We start from the raw sequence: 25,695 nt of genomic DNA on the forward strand, positions 1-25,695 counted from the left end.
GGAGTGGTTGGTGAATGGTGAGAGAGAGCTCGCCCTCGCCCTCACCACGGCGTGCGCCTTTTATAGCGAACGAAAGGCGGTTTCTTAATTGTGATCTGTGGTGTTAAGCAAGTGACTAATGGTACTGTGATCTTAATTAGTGTCTAATGATGAGCGTGATTATGCTTTAATTTCTGTGCAGCTCTCCCTGCGCCCTGTGGTTGGGCCGTTTTAGCTAAAAGCCCATTCGGATTTTGGACGTGTATTTTCTTAGTTTATCCCTCTTTTGGGTTAAATTTGGTTTGATGCCAAAATCAAATACTACTACTGTAGCATTTAGCAATACTGAATACTAGATATTTGAATTGCTACTAATATTTATCAAATCAATAACTATAAATTGATAGTACTATATTCTACGCTACCGAAAACATTGGTACTCCTGTTTTGATTGGTGTGATTTTTTTGTGTATACGAAAGAAAAGATATGCATGGATGGATGGATGAGTGAATGAGGTGTCGTTGCGTCGAGTATTAATTTTCTTTTTCTACTGTACCACACAGTTCGCAACGTATCATGTACTATAGCACTCTCTCTGTTTCGAAATGTTTAACACCGTTGACTTTTTAGCACATATTTAACTATTCGTCTTATTCCAAAACTTTTGTGAGATATGTAAAATTATATGCCTACATAAAAATATATTTAACAATGAATCAAATGATAGGAAAAGAATTAATAATTACTTAAATTTTTTGAATAAGACGAATGGTCAAATATGTGATAAAAAGTCAACGGCGTCAAATATTTCGAAACGGATGGAGTAGTATATAGTCGTTGCATCGCACGTCTCTCCTGCAGGCTTTTTCCCTGGCTGGTTTTGCGGAACAAGGAAAGCTTAGGGTAAATCACATTATCACACACACAAATTTAAATACACCCGTACGTTCAAAAGAGAAAAAGTAGAAGTATAGTTGGCTGGGTCCTGGGTGGGTCCATTTCAGGTCAGGTGAAAACTGAAAATACTGCCAGCTACGACGAATCCTATATTCAATTCATACGAGCTTGCTCTAGTTTGGGACCTCTCAGAACGTTTCTTTGTTCTAAAATAAAATATAAAAAATAAAAAGACTAGCACTTAGTAGTAACTTTCTTTGGCAATCCCAACGATGATCATGCAATAATGTATATATAGTACCTCCGTCCTAAAATAAACGTAGACATAGATATCTATCTCCAACGTTTAACCATCTTCTTATTTAAAAGATTTATGAAAACAATAAAAAATAGTCACACATAAAGTACTCCCTCCATCCACAAAAGTTACACCTATTTCACATTTGAGTTTTCCTAAATAAGTTGTTCATATTTGTAGTCTTTATGCATTCAAGACTTGAATGAAGAGATAAATTAAATGTTTTATTAGAACCCAAGGAGTCATCTAAATACTTATTGGTTGCATGCTTACATTCACTACTTGATTTTGTAACATCTAAGGTAATTTAATTTTTCCTTGGTCTTGGTGTCAAAAGTAATATGTGTAACTTTTGTGGATGGAGGGAGTACTATTCATGTTTTATCATTTAATAATAATAAAAATACTAATCATAATTTTTTTGAAATAAAACGAGCGGTCAAATATTGGATATGAATAATGTAAAGTTACATGTATATATTTTAGGTTGGAGAGAGTACTTTACCGGAATTACTATGCATACGACTGGTCAATACGACTCTGTAGTCCGTACGATCATAACCTGAACCCACAGAGGTAATTAATCTAAGCAATGTGATTAGTTTGATGAGGTGAGACATACGTTAGTAGTACGTATAGCACTTCTCATACTCTACGTGCTCTATTGCCCGCTCGTCAGAAAAAAATAATAATTAATTTTAAATAATCTAGGTGTTTCTTTAGTGTGTATAAGCAGTTATTCAGACGTGGTTTCTAAACTGCTAAGATTCGTTAGTCCAACCAATTAATCAAACGTGCATCTCGCTCTATGAATAACCAGTGTAGAAAGAGATTTGGATCAACCGTGACTTTCATTGATCAATGGAGCTTACATTTATACATGTACAACAAGGCTTGGGAGCTGCCTCGTCCTAACTAATCCCCTGGTCTAACGGACGTGCAGCGGTGCGAGCAGAGCGAGGAGCGCTGTGCGTCGTGCGCGGGGAGCGCGTCGTGCGCGTGGAGCGTGCCACGAGAGTCTGATGAAGCCGTTCGCCAACACCCTCCCGCAGTCACAGCCGTCGTATCACCGACGTAGAGACTGGCTCGGAACTCGTTGAACATGTTTGAAGGAAGCCCTTTCATGAACACATCCGCGAACTGATGGGCACTTGGTATCGGTAGGACGCAAAGTTCACCGAGCGCGACCTTCTCCCTGACGAAGTGGATGTCGCGCTCGATGTGTTTGGTCCGCTTGTGGTGCACCGGATTCTTGGACATGTAGACGCTGGAGATGTTGTCACAGTAAGTGATCATCGCTTGTGGAACGCGGCAGTGGAGTTCACCGAGCAGCTGGCACAACCAAGTGCACTTCGCCACCGCGTTCACCACACCTCTGTACTCGGCTTCCGCACTTGACCTCGAGACGGTCGTCTGCCGCTTGGACGACCAGGAGATGAGGGAGTCGCCGAGGAAGATGCAAAAGCCGGACGTGGAACGCCGGGTGCCGGGCAGCCGGCCCAATCTACGTCGCTGAAGGCGGTGAGCATCGGCGACGTCGAGGCGCGAAGGTGTAAGCCAAACGCGGTTGTTTCCTTGATGTAGCGCAGGATCCGCTTCAGCAGGGTGGCGTGAGCTTCGCGCGGAGCATGCATGTGCAAGCACACCTGCTGGACGGTGTAGGCGATGTCGGGCCGCGTCAAGGTCAAGTACTGGAGAGCGCCTGCAATGCTGTGGTACCAGGAGGAGTCCTGGAAGAGAGGCCCCTTGTCGCTTGACAGCTTGGGTTTAGCGTCCGTCGGAGTGGCCACGGCCTTGCAGTTCGCCATGCCTGCACGTTCGAGGACATCGGTGGCGTACTTGGACTGGCTGAGGACGAACCCGTCGGCAGTGCGCTGAACTTCGATGCTGAGGAAGTACTTCAGGGGCCCCATGTCCTTGACCTTGAACTCCGCTTGATGGCGATCGATGATGCGCTGCAGCAGGCTCGACGAAGACGCGGAGAGGATCATGTCGTCGACATAGAGGAGGAGGTAGGCCGTGTCGGAGCCGTGGCACAGCACGAACAGTGAGGAGTCGGCGCGGGACTGGACGAAGCCGAGGCTGGTCACATGATCGGCGAAGCGCTTGAACCAAGCGCGGGGGGCTTGATGAAGACCGTACAGCGAGCGGGAGAGGAGGCACACGTCCGCCAGGCGAGCAGCATCCTCAAAGCCTGTGGGCTGCTGGCACAGGACACGTTCCTGAAGATGGCCGTGTAGGAACGCGTTTGAAATGTCCAGTTGATGCGCCGGCCATTGCTTGGAGGAGATCAGCGTCAGCACGGTGCGAATGGTCACTGGTTTGACGACAGGCGAGAATGTCTCGCCAAAGTCGACGCCCGGGCGCTGGTTAAACCCGTGAACCACCCAACGTGCCTTGTACTTGTCGAGGGAGCCGTCAGCATGAAGTAGGAGTACTAACTGAAAGGGAAATAGAGTCTGACTATAGGAGGAGTGGAAAGGAAGCCGCACATTCTTACCTACATTACAAGCAGGACAGTGATGGGGGGCTAATTTATTACATTGGAAATCAAAGGAACCAAGGACCTTGGATAGGGAAGTAGAGCCAGGGTGCCCGAGCCGCAGATGCCAACGCTCCACCGATAGCGAGGAAGTCGCAGAGAGGGCATGTGGCGATGGCAGACGCAGGGGGTACAGGTCACCCGGGCTGTCACAACGGAGCTTCACCACCTGAGTTTGAAGATCCTTGATGGAGAAACCAGTTGGATCAAATTCAATGGAGACATTATTATCACGAGTTAGCTTTTTCATAGAGATCAAATTCTTAATCAAGGGAGGAGAAACAAGCACATTATGAAGGTGTAGATCAGTGGAGGATGTGGGAATGTGGGTGCAAGCTGTAAGCGTGACAGGCAGCTTGGCACCATTTCCGACAGTGATACAAGAGGACAAAGGAAGAGGACGGGATGAGCAAGAATACCAGGGGTGGAGGACATATGTGCTGACGCACCAGTGTCGAGGAACCAATCCGCAGTGCTCGGAGGAGTGGTGGTGGCGACGCTGGCGGACTGCAAGGCGCTGTAGAGCGCACTGTTGTCCCAGGCGCCGGTGGATTGAACTCCTAGAGATGCCGGAGGAAGAGCCGGAAGCAGGTGCTGCGCGGTCATGGCCTATTGGGCTTGGAACGGCGGGCGAGGGCCCAACACACCCGCGCCGAGAGCCCGGAACGGGGAAGGCCAGGCCTGGACAAAGCCCGTCCAGGGGTTGTAGCCCCAAGGCGCAGGAGGGCGAGGCTGGCCGTCGTGCCCGGCACCAGCGCCGCTGCTAGGAATCGAAGAAGAGCCGCCAGGTGGGGCGCCGCCGCCCCGGCCACGACGCTTGCCCCGTCCCTTGGGACGAGGCTGGCCGGTGGTGTCAGAGGTGCCGGAGGAAGACTTGGTGCCGGCATAGAGGGCCTCCCCGGCTTCAGCCTTGGCGTCGTGCTGCATCTGGAGCTCTGCCAGCAGCAGGTAGGAGCGCGCGATCATGAAAGTGTGCGGCGGATTCCGATCGGCGATGCCAGCGCGGAGGGAGCGGAACTTGGTGTTGAGGCCACGTAGGAGGTTGAGCACCTGGCTGGGCTCAGACACGGGCATGTTGATGTCGCGGAGGCCGTCGGCGAGTTGCTTCAGCTTGGCGGTGTACTGCGTGATGGTCATGTCACCTTGATTGATCGAGCGGAACTCGGTCTCAAGGTAGACAGACCGTTGGACGGCGTTGTCATGGAAGACGCTTTCGATGTCGCTCCACACGGTGAAGGCAGAGGCGCGGGGCTTGTAGACGACGTCGAAGATGTTCTTGGCGATGGAGTTGTGCAGCCAATTGACCACACAGTGATCCGCGCGGCGCCACTCGGCAGTGCGGAGGTCGAGAGCGGGCGGCTCCTGAACATGGGCCTCAAGGCCGAACTTGCCGAGGACCGATTCGAAGCTACAGTGCCACTGGCTGTAGTTGGAGACGTCGAGATCGAGGACGACCGGGACGTGGGAGCGGATGTTGACGGTTTGAAGAACAGAGGCAGAGGGCGCCGGCACAGGCTCTTCGTCAGAGGTGGACGAGGCGTCGGAAGCGCCGGAGCTGTGCGACATGGCTAGTAAGGGAGAGGTAGCGGAAGACTAGGATCAGAGGGTCACTAATACCATGTAGAAGGAGATTTGGATCAACCGTGACTTTCATTGATCAATGGAGCTTACATTTATACATGTACAACAAGGCTTGGGAGCTGCCTGGGCCTAACTAATCCCCTGGTCTAACGGACGTGCAGCGGTGCGAGCGGAGCGAGGAGCGCTGCGCGTCGTGCGCGTGGAGCGCGCCACGAGAGTCTGACGAAGCCGTTCGCCAACAACCAGCATAGTTATGCAAATAAAAAACTTTGATCTCAACTTAATTATCGATGCGCGATTATCATAAAAATTCATGATTAACACGATGATGGTATGGTCAAAGTCTGTTGACCTGATGTTAAGTGACTTTTTTTTTTTGCAAGCTTTTCAGTCCATACCAAATGCCACGAGGGCATAGTAGAATTATTAGTGCAAATGCAGTCAAACATCAAAACAGAAACACACATCACACTGATATGGTTCTTCTCCGTTAAGATGAAAAAGGAAGGTGGCAACAGAAGATGAAGACAAACAAAAATAATGCAGGGTTGTGGTGTGTATCTCTTGCTCCGGTGCATGTTGCCAAAAAGCCCAAACAAGGCAGGAGTATACAGGTACAGCCAGCTTTATTTTTTTTTCCTTTCAGGGAGGGAAAAGAAGGCAGCTCACACGCAACACATGGACGTTCTGTGCTTGCAGCATCACAGTAGCTTTTGTTGGGGAATCACAACGCAGCATGAAACCAACACACACAGGGAAACATACGGTTCAGCAATACAATGCTGCAATGCAGTTGTGCAAGCAAGGCAGCATTTACACTTGCACGTCAGATTACGCAACACAAGGTAGTCGGAGCAATTTAGACGACCTTACTCTTCAACCACAATATAATAACAATTTAGACCAATAGTCCTTACTCTTCAACAATACAAGTATATAACCCTTAATGTTGCGTTGGATAATAAATCTTTTATACTTGTACTCTTAATTGTCAAAAACCAAGCCTAACAAATAAGAAGTAGGGAAAGAAAAGAGACATCCTAAATTAATTCTTGACTAGACTAAGGGGGTGTTTAGGAGAGAGAGGCTAAACTTTAGCCCCTCTCTCAAAACCATAAGTCTCTAGGGGAGGGACTTATGTTTTTGAGAGTTCTCTCCCAAACACCAGTAGGCAGGGCAGCTATGCATTTAAGATATTATGCTCATTTAAACTCGGTTCCAGAAGATTAACATCTGAAGCAAGGCAAACACACACACAAACGGTTAGCTTTGGTCTTCAGAAGTACCAAGTATGCTCTTATTCAGGCATCGACGATTTCACGTTACTTAGAGGCGGGCTGTTTGCTTCTCAAGAAAAGTTCCCTGCGCATAAAGATACCAGCAAGATGACAGCGATCGTTAGAGCAGGTACAATAGCAGGCTACTAGCCACCTATAAACATATTTTAATGAGATAAACGATGAGAGAAAAGAGCAGCGGGCTACAGATCTGTAGCCAGCTGTAACACGCAATGTATGTAGGATATATGGAACCATATATTAATAGTATAATAAACAGCTATTATATGAATTGGCTATTAGATTGGCTATAGATAAATTGGAGCTAGCAGCGGGCTATACTATTAAACTTGCACTTACATTGATGAGAACCTAAACATTGCAAAAGCAGACTAATTAAACGTGTGCAGAGAATCATTTAATTTACCGAGGCCTGAGATAGAAGGTAATGCAGCTCTCCGACATTTAACCAGATCAGAAACATATAATTCTGTATTAATCACACCATGCGAGACTGTCTCATTCACAGAAGTATAGTCCACTACCTGTTTGACAATAAAGACTGAATTTCAGGATATTCGGTGCAGTGACGGACTCAGAAAGATCACGTTGGGTGTGCACATTCATATCTCTCTTACAGCGATAAATGCAGAAATGAAAATCTAAGCTACGGGATATTACAGGACCTGAATATCAAATTATTATACATACAAATAGTATGCTTAAATGCAGATAAGATTGTCAAAAATAGTGCTTAAACAGTTCAACCATCATCTCATATATAGTGAACAAAAATAGAAAATTACAACCAAGAAATTTAATTGGTTGGATTAAAAATTCTGTACAACAATATAAATATTCTTGAATTGATTCCCATGATCCTTATCATTTAAATGGTTCCAGAGCTAATCAGATGTTTGGAAAGTGATCTAAGCAATTAGAAATTCAAAAGTTGACAACTAAAGGCTAAAAGGGAATCTTTCAATCTAACCTTATTTATTAGTGCTAAATAAGCTAGAAATCCTTATATTTTGGAACTGATGGAATATATATATGGTAGCATAACGAATATGTGGACAAGAACGTGTACCATGTATCCATCAATTCTTGTTTCCCTTTTAAAATTGTCTTTCAAAATGTTCATCTCCTTATCAAACTTATGGGAAAGTGCATCCAGATCATGGGTGATTTTCTTTTTTAAAAGACCATTATGGAGCTTATCCACGGTATCTTGAACCAAGATATGTGTTATTGCCCCTAAGCCTCCAAGAGCATCAAGAAAGGATAGAATAGTTTCCATTGTGACCCTATTATGATATAACTCGTTGGCAACCTCACAAAAGATAGTTGTGTACGTCCTCACCATCTGCAATTCAGAAACGATCAGTAAGCCGAATGAAATTTTAGAAGTACAATAGAAAGAAACTTTAGAACTTAATTACCTGATCTGCTGTACGTTGAGAAATTTCGGTTGTACCAAGCCCGAAGGCAGCAACATCCTAGAAATGTTATAATAAAATTGATGAATTAACTTTAGAAGCACCAACTATACTTATAACAAATGGAAAGCGTACACATGACATCATAATTTACCATGACCTCCGAAGCTAAATCTAGAGCTAATCGTGCTTTCCTGCAAACCGTTGACACCATCTCCTTCTCGTCTGCATTCTGTGATAGTGTCATCGCCAAATTAAAAGAGAATGAAATGCATCAACGATAAGCTGCAACACATTTATTTTGGTAGATCTTTGTTAAACAATAAGAGCATGCTTGTCAAAATTTCACCATAAAGTAATGTGTTAACAATGAATTCGGTGCATTAGCAAAATACTAGTGAACTTGACATAACCCCAAAGATTGGTCAGCTAGTGCAAATAGGGAAAAGATGTGCGCACTAATTTTTTTTAAAAGAACCATTACAAAAGCAGATGTTTCACATTGTGACTGAATCTTGACTTTTAATAAAGGCAAATTGACTCAATCAGTTAACATTTTTGTTAGTAAGAAGTTTGTAAAGAAATTTTTAGTACATGTAGCATTGCTCTTGCAAATACATATCAATGGAAATGTTATTATTGTGGATTTTTTAATTAGAAGTTTTTTCCCAACTGTTTCACAGACAGAGTATAAACAAAGACTAACTAGAATCTTAGAACTGGAAGAATACATCTTCTGCATGATAACCGCAATTTTGTACTTCTCCTTACGGAACATATCAGGGGGCGTACGCTTCAAAAGATCAAAATTAGAGGCATTAGGAACAACAAATATAAATCTAACCGCAGGAAAGTTTGCTAATAATCACTGACTCACCTTATAAAGAAAATGATCTCGGTTACCTCTGTCCCTAGAGTAATAAAACTAACACAGTAGTAGATTGCTTTCAAAATTCCAATTGAAGTTTAAATTTACATTGGGACCACTGTTTTTAGAAAAAAAAAACTTCTGAACTTAAAAGCAATTTTAGAACTCATACAGCTGATGGTTGACATCATAAGCTTGGGACTTTCATTTGTAACACTCTGGTTTACAAGAAGAAATCAAACATTGGCAAATGCCAAAACATCTACTTTCTCCGTTTCAGGTTATAAGACTTTCTAGCATTACCTATATTTATATAGATGTTAATGAATCTATTTTATGTCTAGATTCATTAACATTTATATGAATATGGGCAATGCTAAAAAGTCTTATAACCTGAAACGGAGGTAGCATCATTAGTTATCATATTACTCCTCTGTTGCTTATAATTCCCACTGCTCATCTATATCTCGAGGGACTAGTAATCTAGTATTACAGCATGAACCAGATTAATCTAGATTAACATCTGAGATCGAGACTTACCAGGCCCAAGGCTGCTCTGTAATCATCCCGGAATTTGTCTAATCTCTCCTGGAAGATGATTGCTGGATGCTCTGATCTTGCAGCTGCATCCTGTTCGAGCAAGCAATAAGCTTACATCATTATTAGCACAAAAACATAGCGGGAGATCGAAGGCTCGCCGAAAGAGGAGACGATGCCGCTGCGTCGGCTAGCATTACCTCGTCGTCGGCGCCGTCGTCCTCGTGCTCCGGCTCTGACTCCGTTGGGCTCTTTGTACAGTGGGAGCGGAGCTGTATCCTCCTCGCCGGCGCCGGCGAGGGGAGGCGGCGGCGTTGGCTAATCAGAGGGAGGAAGGCCGGGGCGCTCGTCGGCGCGGCGGTCACCGCGAGATGAGGCGGCGACCAGGTGGGGCGGAGCGCCGCCATGTGTTCCGGAGTTTCACGGAGGAGGAAAAGGGATTAGCGATGGATTTATCTGTTCGTTCGTTGCAACCCCGCATCGTATCGCGCACAAATTAGTTACCATAATACTATCGCGCAACATTCTAAACGATAATTTCAAATCCTAGTTTAGAGATTCACTGGTCAAAAACTCGGATTAAATCCTCCAATTTCGTTCGAAATTTACACCAAACACGGCTACATTTGCCAAGCAAAAACTTGATCACATCATCATCACCTGTTCTAGCTGAAACTGAAAAGCATATTACACGTGAAAAAGGATTGGGATGTTGCTGTTGTTCTACTACTGGTCGTAGGTGTAGATGAAGTCGGAGTTCCCGACCATGGCGTTGAGCACCTGGGAGACGAGGAACCCGCCGCCGGCGAGGACGGCGACGATGAGCAGCGCCGTGACGGGGTTCTTGAGCAGCTCCACGATGGGCTGCGCCAGCGTGTACGCGAACCCGGTGCTCACCGTCACCACGTACAGCGCGTACCGCCGCATGTTGTCCCAGAACTCCTCCACCAGCGGGCCCTCCGGCCCCAGCGCCGCCGCCGGCCCGGCCGCCGCCGCCGACGACAGCGCCACCGCCGCCGCGATGGCCCCGATCAGCGCCCACGTCGGGAGCCCGCACGTCCTGTCTGCCCCGCCACCGCCGCTGACTTCTCCCTCCGCTGGTTCTTGGAGGGGGAGGAGGAGCTGCTGCTCCTCCGTCTTCTCGGGCTCCGGTGGTGCGGTCGTCACGGCGAGGAGGCGGTGCTGGTTCGTTCGCTGAGGGGAAGGGAGGCGAGCTTGGAAGACGGTGGTGCGGCCATGGAGGCGGAGGTGGCGGGGGTGGTGGTGGAGTACGGGGGAGAGGCGAGGTAGGTGGAGGAGCGAGAGGTGGTGGTTCATCTTGCGCCGCCGCGGCTGGCTTGGCCGGCGGTGAGGTGAGGACGGCGGCGATGAGGGAGGAGGAGTGTGTGGTGACGAGTTCGCCTCGCAGTCGCCGTGATCTGCACCTGCTCTGCATGTGGGGTGGTGGGGATGCGGGTGGTTGTTGGGCCGAGTGGAATGTTGTTGGGCCGAAGCAATTGTTGCTGATGGTTGGGCCGTGGGCTTGGTTCGTGTCCATGGGCATGGTTCGATAAATGGGCCGGTTTGGTGTGCGCTTTGGCATGTTAGCGCTTTTCTACTTTTGTGCGGCTTGTGTAGGCTAAAGTGGCTAACCAAAAGTTTGATGACATGTTAGCGCTTTCTACATCTTTTAATCTGCGCAATGATTTAGCAAATTGTTTTGCTTTTCTCTGCTAGAAAGAGGCCGTCTCGTAATTCGTGTTTAGCTTTCGTGAATAACGTGGCGAAATCGTGTTTACTAAAGCATTTTATCACGGTAATGATACGTTGTGGCTATATTTTGTTTCATACTGTATCTTTATCTCTAAAAATTGAAGATATTTTTGTCGGTATTTTTAGTACGTTATTCGTGTATGAGTCAGTTTTTAAATCCGTTCGCTTTTGAAAATACAGATCCATATTTGAGTCGGGTTTTAAATTCGTTCGCCTTTAAAAAATACAGGATGAGTAGTATAAAAAATCTTTTTAAAAAAACTCGCATGCTAACATGAGATGATCAGACTTATACTACCTCCATCCCAAAATGTTTGACGCCGTTGACTTTTTTAAAAATGTTTGACCGTTCGCCTTATTCAAAAAAATTTAAGTAATTGTTAATTCTTTTTCTATCATTTGGTTTATTGTTAAATATACTTTTATGTATACATATAGTTTTACACATATCACAAAAGTTTTTAAATAAAACGAACGGTCAAACATATTTAAAAAAGTCAACGGTGTCAAACATTTAGGGAAGGAGGGAGTAATTGCAGCTAATGATTTTCTAGAAAATTATGCAGCGAAGCAAATTTTTAAATTGAATTTCTCCTTACTAAACCGTATAACAATAATAAAAATTAAAATATTCTTCACCTGTTGTAATGCACGGGTATTTTTTTTTCTAGTTTGATCTAAATTGAGAAATATTTAGGCATTTTCTAGCTAGAACCGAACTGAATTAGAAACCTCACCCCTTCTTTCTATTTCATAATAATGTAAAGCGTAGTAAATACTACCACGGAGGCTCTCGGAGGTTGTCTGTACTCCTTTATTCTTATCTTTCACCATCGATTACGTTCGTCAAATCGATTTATCGGTAGAAAACACTATATTTTTTATTAGGATTCAACGAGGTCAATAGTATTGATTGATAATATATACTCGAGATAATTTTATCAATTTACTGCTGATTTTGACTTTGTACATTCCGTTTTACAGTACATCTTTACAAGTAGTAACAAAAAACCGAAGGCGTAAGCCGAAGAAGACTTTCTTTCACGCCCTCCTCCAAATCCAAGGGCAGCAGTAGCAGCAAAAGGAAGTCACCAACCCTTCCTTCGTCACCCTACCACCGGTCACCGGTAAACCCGCCCCCGCCCCGCCCGCCGCAACCCCAGCGAACCAAACCAAACCAAACGAAACGGAGTAGATTCCCCCAAGGCCCCAACCTCCTCCTCGCCTTCCCACCTGTCCACCTCCCCCCCTCCGCCGCCGCCGCCGCCTTCGTCCTCCGCCGCCTTCTTCCCGGGGGCGGGGCGGGGAGAGGAGGCGCGGGGGTGCGGGGGTTTAGTATCTCCTCTCGCCGGTGGCCGCGCGGGGAGGTGACGGCCTGAGATTCTCGCCGCGTCCGCCCGTCGTTCTGGTGGTCTCCTCCGCCGCCGCCCGCGTGTTGGGGGAGAGCGGTTTGGCGTGAATCGGGCCGGGGTGAGCGGACGCCGCCGCCGTTGGTGGCTGCTTCATGGAGTGCTTCCTGCTCAGCCTGAACCCGTTCCGGTTCAAGCCGATTTGGCCGCCGAGGACCGCGCCCAAATCTCCCTGAAACCCTAGGGTTTCCCCTCCTTCCTGCCCGGGGATTTCGAGAAAAAGGAAGTCCCGGGCGGCGCTTCCCCCCAACCCCTCCTCGTTTTTTTTTTTGGGTTCATCTCGTGTGTTCCGTGAAATTCTCGTCTTCTCGGAGGTTTCTGAGGGGAGGGAGAGGCTGGGCTGACCGGCTCAAGGTGTTGTGAAAGGACATGAGCTTGCTGCGAGAGGCTCCTTGTCTCGTTTAGTTTGAGTTCGGGCTGGGCGTCCCTTCTTCTATAGGTGACGGTGGTGGTGGTGGTGCTGCTGCGAGGGATGGCGAAGGAGGAGGACGGCGGCGGTGGCCCGGAGTTCGTGAGGTGGAGGGAGGACTTCGTGTCGCAGGAGAGGGGCAGCCGCGTCGTGCATTACTACCTCGAGGACGCCGCGGGCGCGTCGCACCTCGCCGTCGTCGGCACGGAGCGGAGCCTGCGCCACATGCTCTATGTGGTCTCGGAGGATTTCCGGGAGGCGCAGGGTGCCGATGGCGGCGGGCCGGGGGTGTTTGCGCGCAAGTGGCGGTCACGCCGTGAGGTGGTGGATTGGCTCGCCTCCTTCCTTCCGGCGAAGTCCCTTGCCTCGAGTAAGTCTCGCCTCCTTTGTTTATAGTGCTCATACACGAGTTCGGCTGATACTGAATATACCAATAGCTGTTTATTTAACATGCTATATGCCATGTAGTGACTTTAGAACCTAATGAAGTAAATAGCTGGTTTGGAGTATGTCTGTTGTTCACAGTAGGCTAGCCATGAATTCAGATTAGACCTTACTAGTAAAATTTTGGATTTCTAGAAGATCCTGTGCAACTTGCTGTGTACCCTATTTTCGTAGTGCATAATCATTTTTTCTGCGATGGATACAATACGGAAAATTTAGCCTTAAAGGACCTTTAGGACTAAAAGTTCTACCTGAAAGACCTATACAGATTAGACATTTTGTGGTAGAGGCCTTTGGTTTATTTCCACCCATCATATTAGACATGGTAACAGGCAATATGTGCTAACTGGTAACATATGTAACTGTAATCACAACATTTGGGACTTGAGAGTGCTTATGCTTTGTTCACGTTCAAAGAGAAGCCCTTTCAAACAGGGAAATTACATGAACTTTTTACGATAGCTTGTTAGTGACAGTTGTCCTTAGTAATCAACTTTTTCTTTGTTCCCTTTCTTACCACATAATGGTCTGATTACCAGTTTGTTCACCCTGTTCAGCATATAACATGTATGATCAACATATGAACCATTTGTTAACGGTTTGGTCATTTCAGAACTTTCAAAATTTGGATCACATATGGGTAATGACATTGGATTGGATGGATACAGTGAACCTGATAGCTTTATGGGTCACAATCTGGTATGCAATTACTTGTAACTTTGCATACAGTTTGTTCTCATCTTTATTAGCGTATTGATTTTTTTTATATTGTTAGGGGAAAGCCTGTAGCTTGGACATTATGTGGTCTGGTTCGTCCTGGACTTGTGGCAAGCAGCTTTACCACTATAAAGCTTTTTGTCGTAATGGTACCACAATATCTGTAAGTATTTTGTCATGGTCATGGTCATGTGTGTATACCCATTGCCCATATTGTTTTCTGAGCTTCATGTGCCATCTTCTTTGCAGACCCACTCTTTTGTGCTTGTCATGTCTGAGGAGGAAAGTCGCTATCTTGCATACTTGGAAGATATGTACGAAGATAAGAAGGGGCAGAAGAAGGTTAAAGTGCGATGGTTTCATCAAAACCAGGAATTTGCTTGCGCTATACCTCCTCCCCCTCCTCATCCTTGCGAAGTTTTCATCACTCCTTATTCTCAAGTAATCAGTGTGGAGTGTGTCGATGATATTGCAACTGTGTTAACTCCTGAGCACTATGAAAAATGCGTCAATACATTGCCAAATTCTTCTATGGTGGGAATCCGTTTCTGCTTTCGCCAATACAGTAAAAATAAGTTTAAACGTTTTGACCTGAGATCATTGCGTGGATATTTTAGTCAAGCTGTTGTTTTGTCCTTAAAACTTCCCCCAGAGCAAGAAAAGGATGATGGTTCTGATATCATAAAAACTTTTGAGCAATGGACACCTGGGAAGACAAAGTTTCCTAAGCAGTTTGAGAGGCTTTACTCAAAATGTTTGGGAACTAAAATCTGCCGAGGCCCACAAGAAGACTCCATAGCATCTTATCAGAAACCAAGCAGTAAGCAATCTCCCAGAAAACATCTCTCAGTCAAGTTCATAGGGCCTCAGAATCAGCGTATGCCAACCTACAATGTTGGTGACAGAATAGAGGTCTTGTCTCAGGACAGTGGGATTGTAGGCTGCTGGTTCAGGTGTACAGTTCTCAAGTCATGTACTAATCATAACAAATTGAAGGTTCAGTATGATGATCTCCAGAATGCTGATGATAGTGGGAGATTGGAGGTATGACTACTGGTCTTAGTTTGAAATTTAAGTGGTATATGTATTTTTGAAAGGCAGAATATGCCATAATATTTGGTATTTTCTTGTTACTTCTATTCTTTTTCGTAATGCCATGATTTATTTTATTAACTCTGTAAAATGTATGCTTTCATAAGAGGATGAGATTATTCTATGCTTCTTTGTAGGAGTGGGTACCTGTATCAACATTGGCTCGTCCTGATAAACTGGGATTGAGATGCCCAGAGCGACTCAGAGTTAGGCCACGCCCTCAACAAAATAGTTTGGCTGACGGAACTAATCTTTTACCTGGAGCTGCTGTTGATGTATGGCAATTTAGTGGCTGGTGGGAAGGAGTTCTAGTCAGTGCAGACAACATTTCAGCTGATAGCCTACAAATATATTTTCCAGGTAAATTTCCTTTTTGAATTTTTTTTTCTGGTCCTTTCTTCCAATGGAAAACAACAAGTTGTTTTGATAAAATAGATCCTTCTACACATGTTGAGAGTAAAAATCTTAGATAGTATGTGCACCAGGCACCACTTATGCTCTGGCTTAACCCAAATTTGCAGTCCGTATCTAATTTTGACCTTCCAAGCTAGGGGCAATTGCAAATTTGCTGTTGGATTGAATCGTTATTGCAAGACTGCCACTAGAAAAATGCAAAAATGACACACTGTCATTCGAGTGGTATCCCTGCAAAATTGAAAAAACTATTGGCAAATTTGCAAATGCCCCAGTGGTATTCCTTGCAAGCGTATGGAAGCTAAACCATGCTCCTTATCATCAAACAACGATTTCCTATGTTCTTTAATCCTCTATTTCATCTGCAACATGTTGATATTTCTATTGTTTTTACAGGCGAGAACTTCTTTAGTGTATGCCAGCTAAAGAATTTAAGAATTTCAAAAGATTGGGTCAAGAGCCACTGGGTTGATATAGAAATGAAACCAGATGTGTTATCGAAAATACCTTCGGTTGGTGTTCAAACAAGGCAACCTGATAATCTGACATCTGTTGAGAGGCCGGACTCCAGAAATTCTGCAATGTCTGACCAAGAGCTTGCAGCCGTACAAACAAACTCTAGTGAAGATAAACAAACAGGAGCTGATCAGCCAGCAGAAGTTAGTTTGACTGATATGGCCTCTGCTTTTGCAGAGGATCAGAAACAAACAGTTCTAGGAAAGCGACCTAGGGATGATGATGCTGAACAACATTGCAATGGGGAAGTAGGCATAGATGTTGGCAAATTGTGAAGTTGGGAAGCGCAACCTCATTAGACGTATGTACATAGCTATAGATATGGTAATTGGACCCCAGCAGAGGGGTTTTTTACTAGGTTGCTGATATCAGTGAGCATCGACATCTTTTTTCATACACGTGTTCCCTTGTTTTATTGTTAGCTTCCCACTTTCAGGCTTTCTGTCACCAGATACAGAGGTTGCAAACTAAATATTACCCTTACCAGTCATATTGTATAGCAGTCCGATTGATCATTGCTTCTCTTACGTTTTCCTCCGGAGTCTGGACTATAGTTTCAGTTTATTCTCAATTGTTAATATAGTTTAAGTTCATATGAATAACATTCTTGTCCTAGCTTGCTTGTGCTACAAGAGTATATCTGCATTTAAGCTGTTGTGAAGATTCAACGACTAACAATCACACATTGTGATTGGGTATGGTGTGCAATTGCACATCCGTCAAGTATGAACTGCACTTGCGCATGTTGATCTGAAGAAGTTGCAAAATGAGTGGTTTTTTCTCCTCCTCAAGTTCTGTATCATCTATTTGTGGCATCCTGGGATCTGAAGTCAATTCTACCTGATGCCAATGCCATCCCATGATATCATCATCTTCTGTTATGTTAGGCCTGATGTCCCTGGCACGAGCATGTCACATTCATATGATGCATTCCCTAGTTCCTTTACACATCCAAACTCTCATCTGCTATGATTGGCTGGTCTAACAAATCTCCGGTCCCATTATATCGCAAACTTTGAATACTATAAAACTCAATCTTTGAAGTTGATTTTATGGTTTCATCGTGGTTTATTTTACAACATTTTGCTTTTGTATCATTAAATTTTACCTATAAATTACTTTTTGTTTGCTAATAATAGGCGATACGAATAAGCATAAAGATAAGTGAAATGATGGGGCTGCTCATCTCACTACATATGGATGTATGTCAAAGTTTGTTACATGGTACATCGTTACATGTCAGCTATTATATCTACTAGGTACATTTTCTATCTGCAGACTGCAGTGGAGAAGGAACCAGCAGCAGTCTGAACTTTCTGAACTTGTGAAGAATCGGCGATGATCTACAGCCGGAGCCACTGCTCGCCGTTGATGAAGCTCCGGCCGATGAACGGCCGCGCCTCGTCGTAGGTGAGCGTCCGCGACCACGGCACCCTCTGCTTCGTGCTCGCCCCTGGCCCTTTGCAGTTGTACTCCCCGAACAGCACCGTCCTGTCAGAAGATTCAGACACATTCTCTGTCATTTTCTGACGGATATGATATGGCAGTATCGTCTCTAGGATTTCAGAAAAGAAAAGGAACTCATTTGGTAACAGCCTTGTCACATGTGGTAACTGAATTCCCCTATCAAGACTGTTTGGTGAGCCTGCAATGCAACTCCCAACCACTTCCTATGCCATTTGATCATCGAGGATGGTAAGTTGGTAACTAGTAAAATTCAGCTAAAATATAATCTCTTCGATCAATAATATTAATATGCCATGTGAACCTGACAGAGTAGCTGCAATTATAATTGTAACTGTAATTTTAATCAAGAGCAGCAAATTGAGTGTGTGATTAAATGGCAGGAAAGTTGCTCACTTTGTTCTTGATTGATCACCCCAGTCGCTCCATCCCTGGGGGACGATGATGCCACTGAGGTCACAGTAGGAGTACACCACTCTGGAGTACTTGCCCCATGCTCTTCCCAGGTAGAGCATGCCGGAGCCGGTGAGCCGGCAGCCGACGAAGCTGAACCCGGACTCCTCCGACGGCGAGCTCCGCTGCGACGCCGCGATCGCGCCGTAGCTCGTCGCCACGGCGTGCAGCGTGCAACCCTGACAAAAAGAAAAAACAAAGTTACAAAAATTCAGACTGCCAAGAAGCTAATTGTCCATTTTAATCATGGCATATTACTGCCTCCACGTGTAACAGTTGTATATTGATCTAATAATAATATATTGACGTGTAAGGTTTTTGCGTGTTCGTGAAAAAAATAAATTGATCATGGCACCACATTGCCATGTAATGTCACTCTCATTAACACTCACTCCGGCATTTTTCATTCAGTGACAGTTGTGCCGAAGGTAGAAAGAGAATGTGACCACTAATTCTGAACACCGATTTGTGTAAGAGCATTGGTGGCATTGGTGCAGGGCTAAGTGCCTAACCACCTTATCCCACTTAGCTATATAGCTAGGTTAAGCAAGGTGCTAATCTAGGTGCCTCACCAGAGCGAGAAGTTCTTTTGCTGTAAGGTATAAAATGGAAGAGTTGGTGAATGCCTGAATTGTGAGTTTGTGACAGCTCTGATCGGACCAACAGGAGACACAGCATAAAAGGTATAGTACTACTAGTCTAGAGGACAACTAGAGCAAAGTGTGGGGGACAGAGTGTCCAAAGATTTTATCATGCTATACATAAACATATTCTTAAAAAATATAAAATACTTCCTCCATTTTTATTTACGTGACATTGGTTAGTTCAATTTTGATTTGACCAATGTCAAATAGAAAAAACATATGTTGTATTAAACATCCAATATGCAACTGCTCTCTATCTCTTTAAACGAGTATTCAGCGGTCATACTTGTTGTGTGTAGTGGCGTATGTGCACGTCCCTTCTAAATAGAAATAGAAGTCGGTTTTTCTTATAGGATTATTTCTCATGGTAACAGTACACTACTGATCCTTACCAAGAATTGCCATAAAAATACCTGTGGTTAATTTGGGCAACATCCTGACTTAATTAGACAGTAGTAAAAGGCAGCAACAGTAGTAGTAACAGCAGCTGTGGTTTAATTTTATTTATTTATTAGTTACCTGGTACAAGGACCTTGCGTTGCCAAAGATGAAATCGATGGAGCCCTGGATGTCGCAGTTGTAGAGGTAGTGCCTCCCGATGTTGTCGAACAGCGTGTCCTGCGTCCCCAGTATCCTGCACTTGTACAGCACCGTCTTGTCGCCGGACAGCCTCAGCGCCACCGCCTGCTGCCCCACCGCCCCCGGCGCCGCCGCCGCCGCCGAGTTCTGCACCACCACCACGCTTGTTACATCCAGGAACACGTTTCGCCGCCGCCGGCGAGCCGGCCGGCGACGACGACGACGACGACGTGCGGTGTGTGTATACCTCGAAGGTGATGTGGCTGGCGCAGAAGTAGTCGGCCTCGACGGCGACGGAGGCGGAGTAGAAGGTGCCCACCTGGTGGCCCGACGCGCCGACGTCGGACGCGCGCGAGTGCCACGTGATCACCGTGTGGCCGGTGCCCATGCCGATCAGCGACACGAACGGCTTCGTGATCGGCACCGTCACCTTCTCCCTGCACGGCACGCCGTCGCCGGCGAGGTCAGCGCCATTGCAGCTTCAATTCCAGTCTTAAAAAGCTTCGCGAGATAGGACGACATTAACTCGTCCATGGCGGTTAAGAGAGGGACAGGTAGTGGGGAGGCGATCGATCGGTCGAACACCTACGTACCTGTAGACGCCCGGCCTGACGACGATCTTGACCCTCCTCGTGTTGCCGGCGGGGACCATGTCGACGGCGCCCTGCACGGTGCGCGAGTGCCCCGTCCCGTCCGGCGACACCACGATCGTCGTCCGCTGCTCGCCGCCGCCGCCGCCGCCGCTCCTCTTGCCGCCGCCACCGCCGGCCGTGTCGTCCCACGTGCTGCTCCGCGCCGCCCCGGCCGGCATGCTCAGGTCCTCCCACGTGATGAACCCGCCATCACCTCCTACTCCGGCGCCGCCGCCGCCAGCCACCGTCACGGCGAACACGAGCGCCACAACGACGACGAGCACGCCCGTGGCGGCCATGTCCAACTAGTCGAGAGCTACCGATCTCTAGCTAGAGCTAATTAACCACGCGGATTAATTTGGAACACACGAGAGATCAACCAGCTTAGCTTAATGGAGTATATATCGAGCTCGCTGATTTCACATTACACATGCCATGGATGATGACGACGACGATGTGAAGAAGAAGAAGAAGAAGAAGAAGAGAAGAAGGGATGGAATGCAAGAAGACGTTGGAGGCGTGAGGAAGTGATGATGCCATTAAATATGGGGAGCGCCACACACAAAGCCATGGGTGTTTTGGTGTGCCCATTGGAGATATATCAAAGATTTTTAAGATTTTAGGGCACAAAAGTGGGTGTTTTTGCTTATGGAGTTGTGTACACGGTTTCGTCGACCGCGAAAAACCTTTTTTTTTATGAGACTAATTTTGTCCACGAAAAACTTTAGCGGTTTGTCGCTCAAAAAGCCGCTTTCATCCAGGTTGCGTGATAGTGGGGCCCTATTTGTCAGTGACTGTTTCGTGACGGTTCTTTAAGAGTGGATTGTTGGTAGAGCTAGCACGATGGTGTTGCATTGCATGGACTTGTTTTGTGGGAAGGGAACTCATAAGGGTGTGATAGTTATGGCATAGTATTTTTTTTTGTGATTAATTAATTAATTAATTAGTATGTCATGGCATAATGGTTGGTGCTTTGTTTTATTGATTACAAGAATTGGAAAGGTTGTTCATGAGTTGTGCACGAGAGAGACCAAGATTTGTTTGGGGAATTTTCGTGGTGGAATTTGGACAAGGTAGGCTGATCAAACGGGGTAGTTAGTAGGTTGTTAGTGCAGAACGGTTGAGTCTAGCATGCACGTCCCACTTTCTCAACCTTTTTTACCTAGCTCTTGTGAATTGTGATGGTCCATAGTTAACTGCTTTTCTTGACCTAAATGGAGAAAAATTAGATTGGCAAAAATGTTTTCTAAAACAAAGCGCTAATGCTTCAGATGAGAAGAATGGCAAGAGATCAATGGTCAATGCCATTTTGTTTCCTATTGCTAGTTATAATGGATTAGGCGAAGAAGCATTATGTAAGTGCGAGCCTAACACTGCTGAAATCTGTCAAAAGGTCAATGCACTAGAGCTATTTTTGACGATTAGGTAATCTTCTGCAGAAACCTGCAGTTCAAGTAAAGCCGTTTACTGTGCAATCAAATGAACATGGGTTGTGTAGGATCTATGCCCAAATTACTCAAAAATTCAGCAAATCGACACGCTTATTCGTGACAACTTTCATCAAAATTTCGTTTACAAATGAGCACGGTGAAAGCAATTTTTCAGACCGCACTTTGTCGTTCAACTCAAAATCAAAGTCACCCTATAAAGTCAGACAACTTTGTACAAGTGTGAACTTAAAACGAGTTCATGTCCTTGGTCGTGCCAAATAAAAATGGACTGAAATAGTCCGTATTTGTATGAGGGATTGATGAATTCAATATAGGCTCTAGTACTTTCAGGCTCAGCCTTGCAACAATGAAATGGTCCTGTGGTTTCAGCCCATGGACTGGTTACTGGTTAGAGATTTCGTAATTGTCATGCTGTTCTGTGGAAATTTCCAGAAGCTTCTAGAATCACCATATGCACAAACAGATATGGCATATATGTATGCATACAAAAACAGTTTTTGTTCATGGGTGATTAAAACATGGGTACAAGTGATTCCCGAATTCCAAATTTATTGTGATTGATCTTTTCACAAATCACAATATGTTCAGGAGATTACCGAAATTTGGTATATTCTCATTTGGGTTACTCTGGATCCCAAAAAACTTTACAAGGAGGTGGGGTTTTGCTGTGTCATCAGCATATGCTTAAGCTTTGCATACTGCAGAGAAGTGGAATTTTTGCCTTGGCTAACAAACCAAGTAAACTGTGATCATATTTAGCAAGTGATCTTCAAGTGGGATATTAAATTTTTACATAATCCTAAATACTTATTCAGGTTCCAACTACCATCTCCACTTCACCAAATGTTACACATTTATTTCTGCAAAATAGAAAAGCATATATTAGGAACAAACAAATTCAGCATAGACAGCACAACCAGATTGCTACAGATTGGCAGTTTTTTGGCAGGGGATACACAAATGCAAGGCAGTATGAATATACTGAGGCAAGTAAGCGATTGAGTACCATGATATTCTATCCCACTAGCCTAAGCGATTGAGTGATATACTGAGGCAAGTAAGGTTTGGAAACCGGAGCGGAATGTCCCTAGCCCACTACACCAGTACAACATGGTACTCTAGCTAAAGTCTGCAATGATGACCATGTGCTTCATCCTTCATGCGTTAAGTCGTTATGCCATAGCCCATAATATTGTTTGTTAACATCTACGTTGAGACATCCACAGATAGAAATAGTACAAAATTGGAAATGCTAACAACCAAAAGATGCCTTGGATGATGCTATAGTTTATTAAATTGAAATTAACATGTGGCATCTTGTTTTACATCCCTTTCCCTCATAAATAAACACAGGCACGTCATTAGTCATAGGAACTTTCTATACTTGAACCAATAGTCAGTGGAGAAAATACAGTACCAACCAAGAAGCATACAAATGGGAACTAGGTATAGTGAAAGGCACACCCTTAACGGCTTAACAGTAATGGGATCCATGTTCGATAAGAGAGGCCTCACAGCCCTGATTTTGTTGCATCCACGCTTGAAAAAATTCTCAAACTTCAGACTTAGGTATTAGAATTCCAGAAATTTAGAAAATATTGCGTAAGCTAGCAACTCTAGTCTCTAAGTAACCTTTTTTTCATTAAGTTACAAAAGTTGGTAACCATTTCATATCTGATAATCACACTTATGACCAGCATAATCCTCACAGCGAAGCAAACATAGATATTTGATTATATAAATAATTTAAAAGAAGGAAAATCTATCTCCATGCAGCATCAAGATCAGGGATAGGATCAATTTGTTCATACCTAATACTTGTTCGACGATTGTTCAAGTTCAGGCCTGTGGACTGACATGCGAGCAATCTCAGATACTGCCGTCTCACTAGCCTGCGTATCATCACCAGCAAGCTCCTCATATGCAGCCTCGAATGCTTCTTGCCAGAACCGTGGAAGCCGTACCCGATCAACACCGGTGCGTGTGTACACATCCCACATCCGGCGCACTAGCTTCTCTCTGTCCTCCATCTCCTACTCATCATTTAAAAATTAGGCAAAACTTCAGTACAAGATTTCATTCACAACTAAAAAATGCATATAGTTTTGCTCGTCTATGTTTTAGCTTAGGATTCTGCTGGTCATATTGACTAGACAATTATGCAGATGAAGCTTGGGAAATTAAACCGTTAACGCAAATAGCATATGTTCCAGACACCAAAATCAAGAAATAAAGGTGACTGCTTTCTCGTCCATGTAATGGAACAACTTAAAATACCATCAGACCAAAAAAAAAAATCATCATGTTTCCAGCAGAGCGTGTACCCTTCCTTAGCATTTTTTTGATAATGAGCATTTTCTTAGCACAGAACTAAACCTTTCAGAAGAGAAAATATGCAATGTATGTCCAAATGAAACTCTATAAACAGAGAAAATTACTAGATTGCAGAATGCTTAGTCTACTATGTGAATTTCTAATAAAATAAGCTGTTTGTGACTTTGCTGAAACAAGTACCCATTTCATCCCACTATGAAATCTGAAATCAACCAATAATGCATCTCCTTTTTCGCAATGTCAGACCGTTGGGACTTGGGAAAAATGCATGTACACATCGGACAGTTGAGGAACAATGGAAGAGATTAGGCACCGACCACCGAGTGGCGGCAAGATCTGGAAGGAAGGAAGGGAATGATGGGGTAGGGGAGACATACGAGGGGGTCGAGGTCGTCGATAAGCGGGTCGGGGAGGTCCCCGAACGCGGCGGCGAGGTCGCCGGAGGACCAGCGGATGGTGACGGAGGCGGCGAACATGGACCAGAGCGCGAGGAGCGCGATGGCGGCGAGCGCCCACGCCTTGTACCGCCCCTTCCCGAGCAGCGCCGCCTCCGCCCCGCCGGCGGCGGCCGAGATGGGGATGGAGATCTTGGTCGCCGGCGGCGGCGTGGAGGAGTGGTGGTGGTGGTGGTGGTCGGCGGGAGCCTTCATGGCCGGTCTCGTCTCGAGGATGGCGGTGGCAGTGGGAGCTCAGCAGCTGGGACTGGGCGATGTGGGCAAGTAGGGTCTGTTTGGTACAGACCCAACTCCTAAATATTGCTACAGGAGTTGAGTCCGGAGTAGAGTTATGGAGCTGCCTAAACCCAGCTCCACAACTCTAGTAAGAGAGCTCCACCCAATTCCACTCCCAGTTTTGGTGAGCTGAAACTGTTTGGCTGAGCTCCAGCTCTAAGAGAAGTGGAGCTGGAGCTGTGCCAAACAGGCCCTTACTCTACCTTTTGATGAGATGATTTGAGCAACGTGTTTATTTTTCTTTGATAGTTGTAGTGTACTCCCTCCGTCCAATAAAAAATTAAACCAGTATTAAATGTGATATATTCTAATACAATAAATTTAGACATACATATGTCTATATTTCTAGGATGTGTCACATATCTAGTACTAGATTCTTTTTTTTTACGGAGAGAGTATATGGATAAGAGGACCAAGATTTTAATTTTTGATGTTGCCATCTATTTTTGTTAATGATAGCTATGATTATTCACTCAAGGAAAAGAAAGAGAAGTGCTAGGAGAGAATGTGTTAAATATGGCCTAATGGTTAAAAGAGATAGGATGAGAATTGAGTATCTAGACACAAAAATTTGGAGAAACAATATCACTTGTATCAACATGCTTAGACTTACGTTATTACCACCTTTTAGAAAAGACTCTTTGTTTTGGTTATGTAAGTTCTTTAGAAATCGTGGTTTGCTTAACGATACCATCCACATATCTATTAAAAAACAAGTAGCTATGTTTCTAAATACAGTAGGTCTGCCTTAGAAATAGATTAGTTATCACTAAGTTTGATAGGTCTGGAGAAACAGTTAGATGTTATTTCAACAAAGTGTTTCTTGCTGTTGGTGAGCTACGAGATGAACTAATTAGGCCTCCTTCATTGGACACCCCAACTAAATTTGCCGGGAATCCTAGGTGGAATCCTTACTTCAAGGTGTGAGATTCATCTATGTCTCATTTTCAATTTTATATTTAAATACACTAGTATGAATGGTGAACAGTTAACAGTGATGGATAGTATATCATCACTAGCTGTTGGCACCAAGACCCTTTACTAGAAGTTTTTAGCAACTGCTCCCTCCGTCCTAAAATATAAAGATTTTTATGGTTGGACACTGGTATTAAAAAATTATGTGGAATTAAATAAGATAAGATTATGATTGGTTGAGAAGTAAAGGTAGATGAGAAGATTGAATTGTGGAGGGTTGTGATTGGTTTAGAAGAGAATGTTGATGAAAAATTTGTTGT

At 44.8% G+C, this 25,695-nt stretch overlaps 5 protein-coding genes across 7 annotated transcripts; 1 reads left to right on the forward strand and 4 right to left on the reverse strand.

Annotated features, from left to right (window-relative positions):
• Positions 1-6,135: 6,135 nt before the first annotated feature.
• On the reverse strand, positions 6,136-9,826 carry LOC127780407 (uncharacterized). Of its 3 annotated transcripts, none has more exons than XM_052307315.1 (7): positions 9,620-9,826; positions 9,423-9,512; positions 8,169-8,246; positions 8,018-8,074; positions 7,666-7,941; positions 7,003-7,120; positions 6,136-6,660 (listed from the first exon to the last, which is right to left on the reverse strand). In XM_052307315.1, the coding sequence occupies exons 1-7, from the start codon at positions 9,824-9,826 to the stop codon at positions 6,647-6,649; spliced, it is 840 nt and encodes a 279-aa protein (XP_052163275.1). In that variant the 3' UTR covers positions 6,136-6,646. The 3 variants fall into 3 exon arrangements, with proteins under 3 accessions (XP_052163275.1, XP_052163277.1, XP_052163274.1); XM_052307317.1 differs by lacking the exon at positions 6,136-6,660 and adding an exon at positions 8,721-8,807 and having other exon boundaries at positions 6,672-7,120; XM_052307314.1 differs by lacking the exon at positions 6,136-6,660 and having other exon boundaries at positions 6,672-7,120.
• Positions 9,827-9,982: 156 nt separating this feature from the next.
• Positions 9,983-10,839, reverse strand: LOC127779875 (uncharacterized). Its single transcript, XM_052306796.1, has one exon. The coding sequence runs from the start codon at positions 10,734-10,736 to the stop codon at positions 10,146-10,148; it is 591 nt and encodes a 196-aa protein (XP_052162756.1). The 5' UTR covers positions 10,737-10,839; the 3' UTR covers positions 9,983-10,145.
• A 1,466-nt stretch (positions 10,840-12,305) lies between these two features.
• On the forward strand, positions 12,306-16,774 carry LOC127779120 (uncharacterized). The gene is made up of 6 exons (XM_052305816.1): positions 12,306-13,359; positions 14,047-14,132; positions 14,209-14,313; positions 14,400-15,194; positions 15,380-15,602; positions 16,053-16,774. The coding sequence occupies exons 1-6, from the start codon at positions 13,053-13,055 to the stop codon at positions 16,445-16,447; spliced, it is 1,911 nt and encodes a 636-aa protein (XP_052161776.1). The 5' UTR covers positions 12,306-13,052; the 3' UTR covers positions 16,448-16,774.
• A 221-nt stretch (positions 16,775-16,995) lies between these two features.
• On the reverse strand, positions 16,996-20,503 carry LOC127779121 (pectinesterase QRT1). Its single transcript, XM_052305817.1, has 5 exons — positions 19,906-20,503; positions 19,560-19,749; positions 19,253-19,459; positions 18,033-18,268; positions 16,996-17,663 (listed from the first exon to the last, which is right to left on the reverse strand). Exons 1-5 carry the CDS (start codon positions 20,241-20,243, stop codon positions 17,516-17,518), a joined length of 1,119 nt encoding a protein of 372 aa, XP_052161777.1. The 5' UTR covers positions 20,244-20,503; the 3' UTR covers positions 16,996-17,515.
• Positions 20,504-21,868: 1,365 nt separating this feature from the next.
• LOC127779122 (uncharacterized) lies at positions 21,869-24,459 on the reverse strand. Its single transcript, XM_052305818.1, has 3 exons — positions 24,107-24,459; positions 23,207-23,428; positions 21,869-22,255 (listed from the first exon to the last, which is right to left on the reverse strand). The coding sequence occupies exons 1-2, from the start codon at positions 24,377-24,379 to the stop codon at positions 23,207-23,209; spliced, it is 495 nt and encodes a 164-aa protein (XP_052161778.1). The 5' UTR covers positions 24,380-24,459; the 3' UTR covers positions 21,869-22,255.
• Between the last annotated feature and the right edge of the window lie 1,236 nt (positions 24,460-25,695).

This window comes from Oryza glaberrima, chromosome 7 (genome assembly GCF_000147395.1).
Source record: "Oryza glaberrima chromosome 7, OglaRS2, whole genome shotgun sequence".
Taxonomy (NCBI): domain Eukaryota; kingdom Viridiplantae; phylum Streptophyta; class Magnoliopsida; order Poales; family Poaceae; genus Oryza; species Oryza glaberrima.

What these genes read in the sequence shown, in the direction of transcription:
- LOC127780407 (XM_052307317.1), bottom strand. Translation starts at nt 9,826, where the DNA reads ATGGCGGCGCTCCGCCCCACCTGGTCGCCGCCTCATCTCGCGGTGACC. An exon ending in ACAGAGCAGCCTTGGGCCTG is followed by an intron (nt 8,808 to 9,422) that starts GTAAGTCTCGAT and finishes GATCTTTTGAAG; the next exon opens with CGTACGCCCCCTGATATGTT. An exon ending in CTTCCAGTTCTAAGATTCTA is followed by an intron (nt 8,247 to 8,720) that starts GTTAGTCTTTGT and finishes ACACTATCACAG; the next exon opens with AATGCAGACGAGAAGGAGAT.
- LOC127779121 (XM_052305817.1), bottom strand. Translation starts at nt 20,243, where the DNA reads ATGGCCGCCACGGGCGTGCTCGTCGTCGTTGTGGCGCTCGTGTTCGCC. An exon ending in GTCAGGCCGGGCGTCTACAG is followed by an intron (nt 19,750 to 19,905) that starts GTACGTAGGTGT and finishes CGTGCCGTGCAG; the next exon opens with GGAGAAGGTGACGGTGCCGA. An exon ending in GGTGATCAATCAAGAACAAA is followed by an intron (nt 17,664 to 18,032) that starts GTGAGCAACTTT and finishes ATCTTCTGACAG; the next exon opens with GACGGTGCTGTTCGGGGAGT.
- LOC127779875 (XM_052306796.1), bottom strand. Translation starts at nt 10,736, where the DNA reads ATGAACCACCACCTCTCGCTCCTCCACCTACCTCGCCTCTCCCCCGTA.
- LOC127779120 (XM_052305816.1), top strand. Translation starts at nt 13,053, where the DNA reads ATGGCGAAGGAGGAGGACGGCGGCGGTGGCCCGGAGTTCGTGAGGTGG. An exon ending in GTAATGGTACCACAATATCT is followed by an intron (nt 14,314 to 14,399) that starts GTAAGTATTTTG and finishes TCTTCTTTGCAG; the next exon opens with ACCCACTCTTTTGTGCTTGT. An exon ending in ATGATAGTGGGAGATTGGAG is followed by an intron (nt 15,195 to 15,379) that starts GTATGACTACTG and finishes GCTTCTTTGTAG; the next exon opens with GAGTGGGTACCTGTATCAAC.
- LOC127779122 (XM_052305818.1), bottom strand. Translation starts at nt 24,379, where the DNA reads ATGAAGGCTCCCGCCGACCACCACCACCACCACCACTCCTCCACGCCG. An exon ending in TCGACGACCTCGACCCCCTC is followed by an intron (nt 23,429 to 24,106) that starts GTATGTCTCCCC and finishes AATGATGAGTAG; the next exon opens with GAGATGGAGGACAGAGAGAA.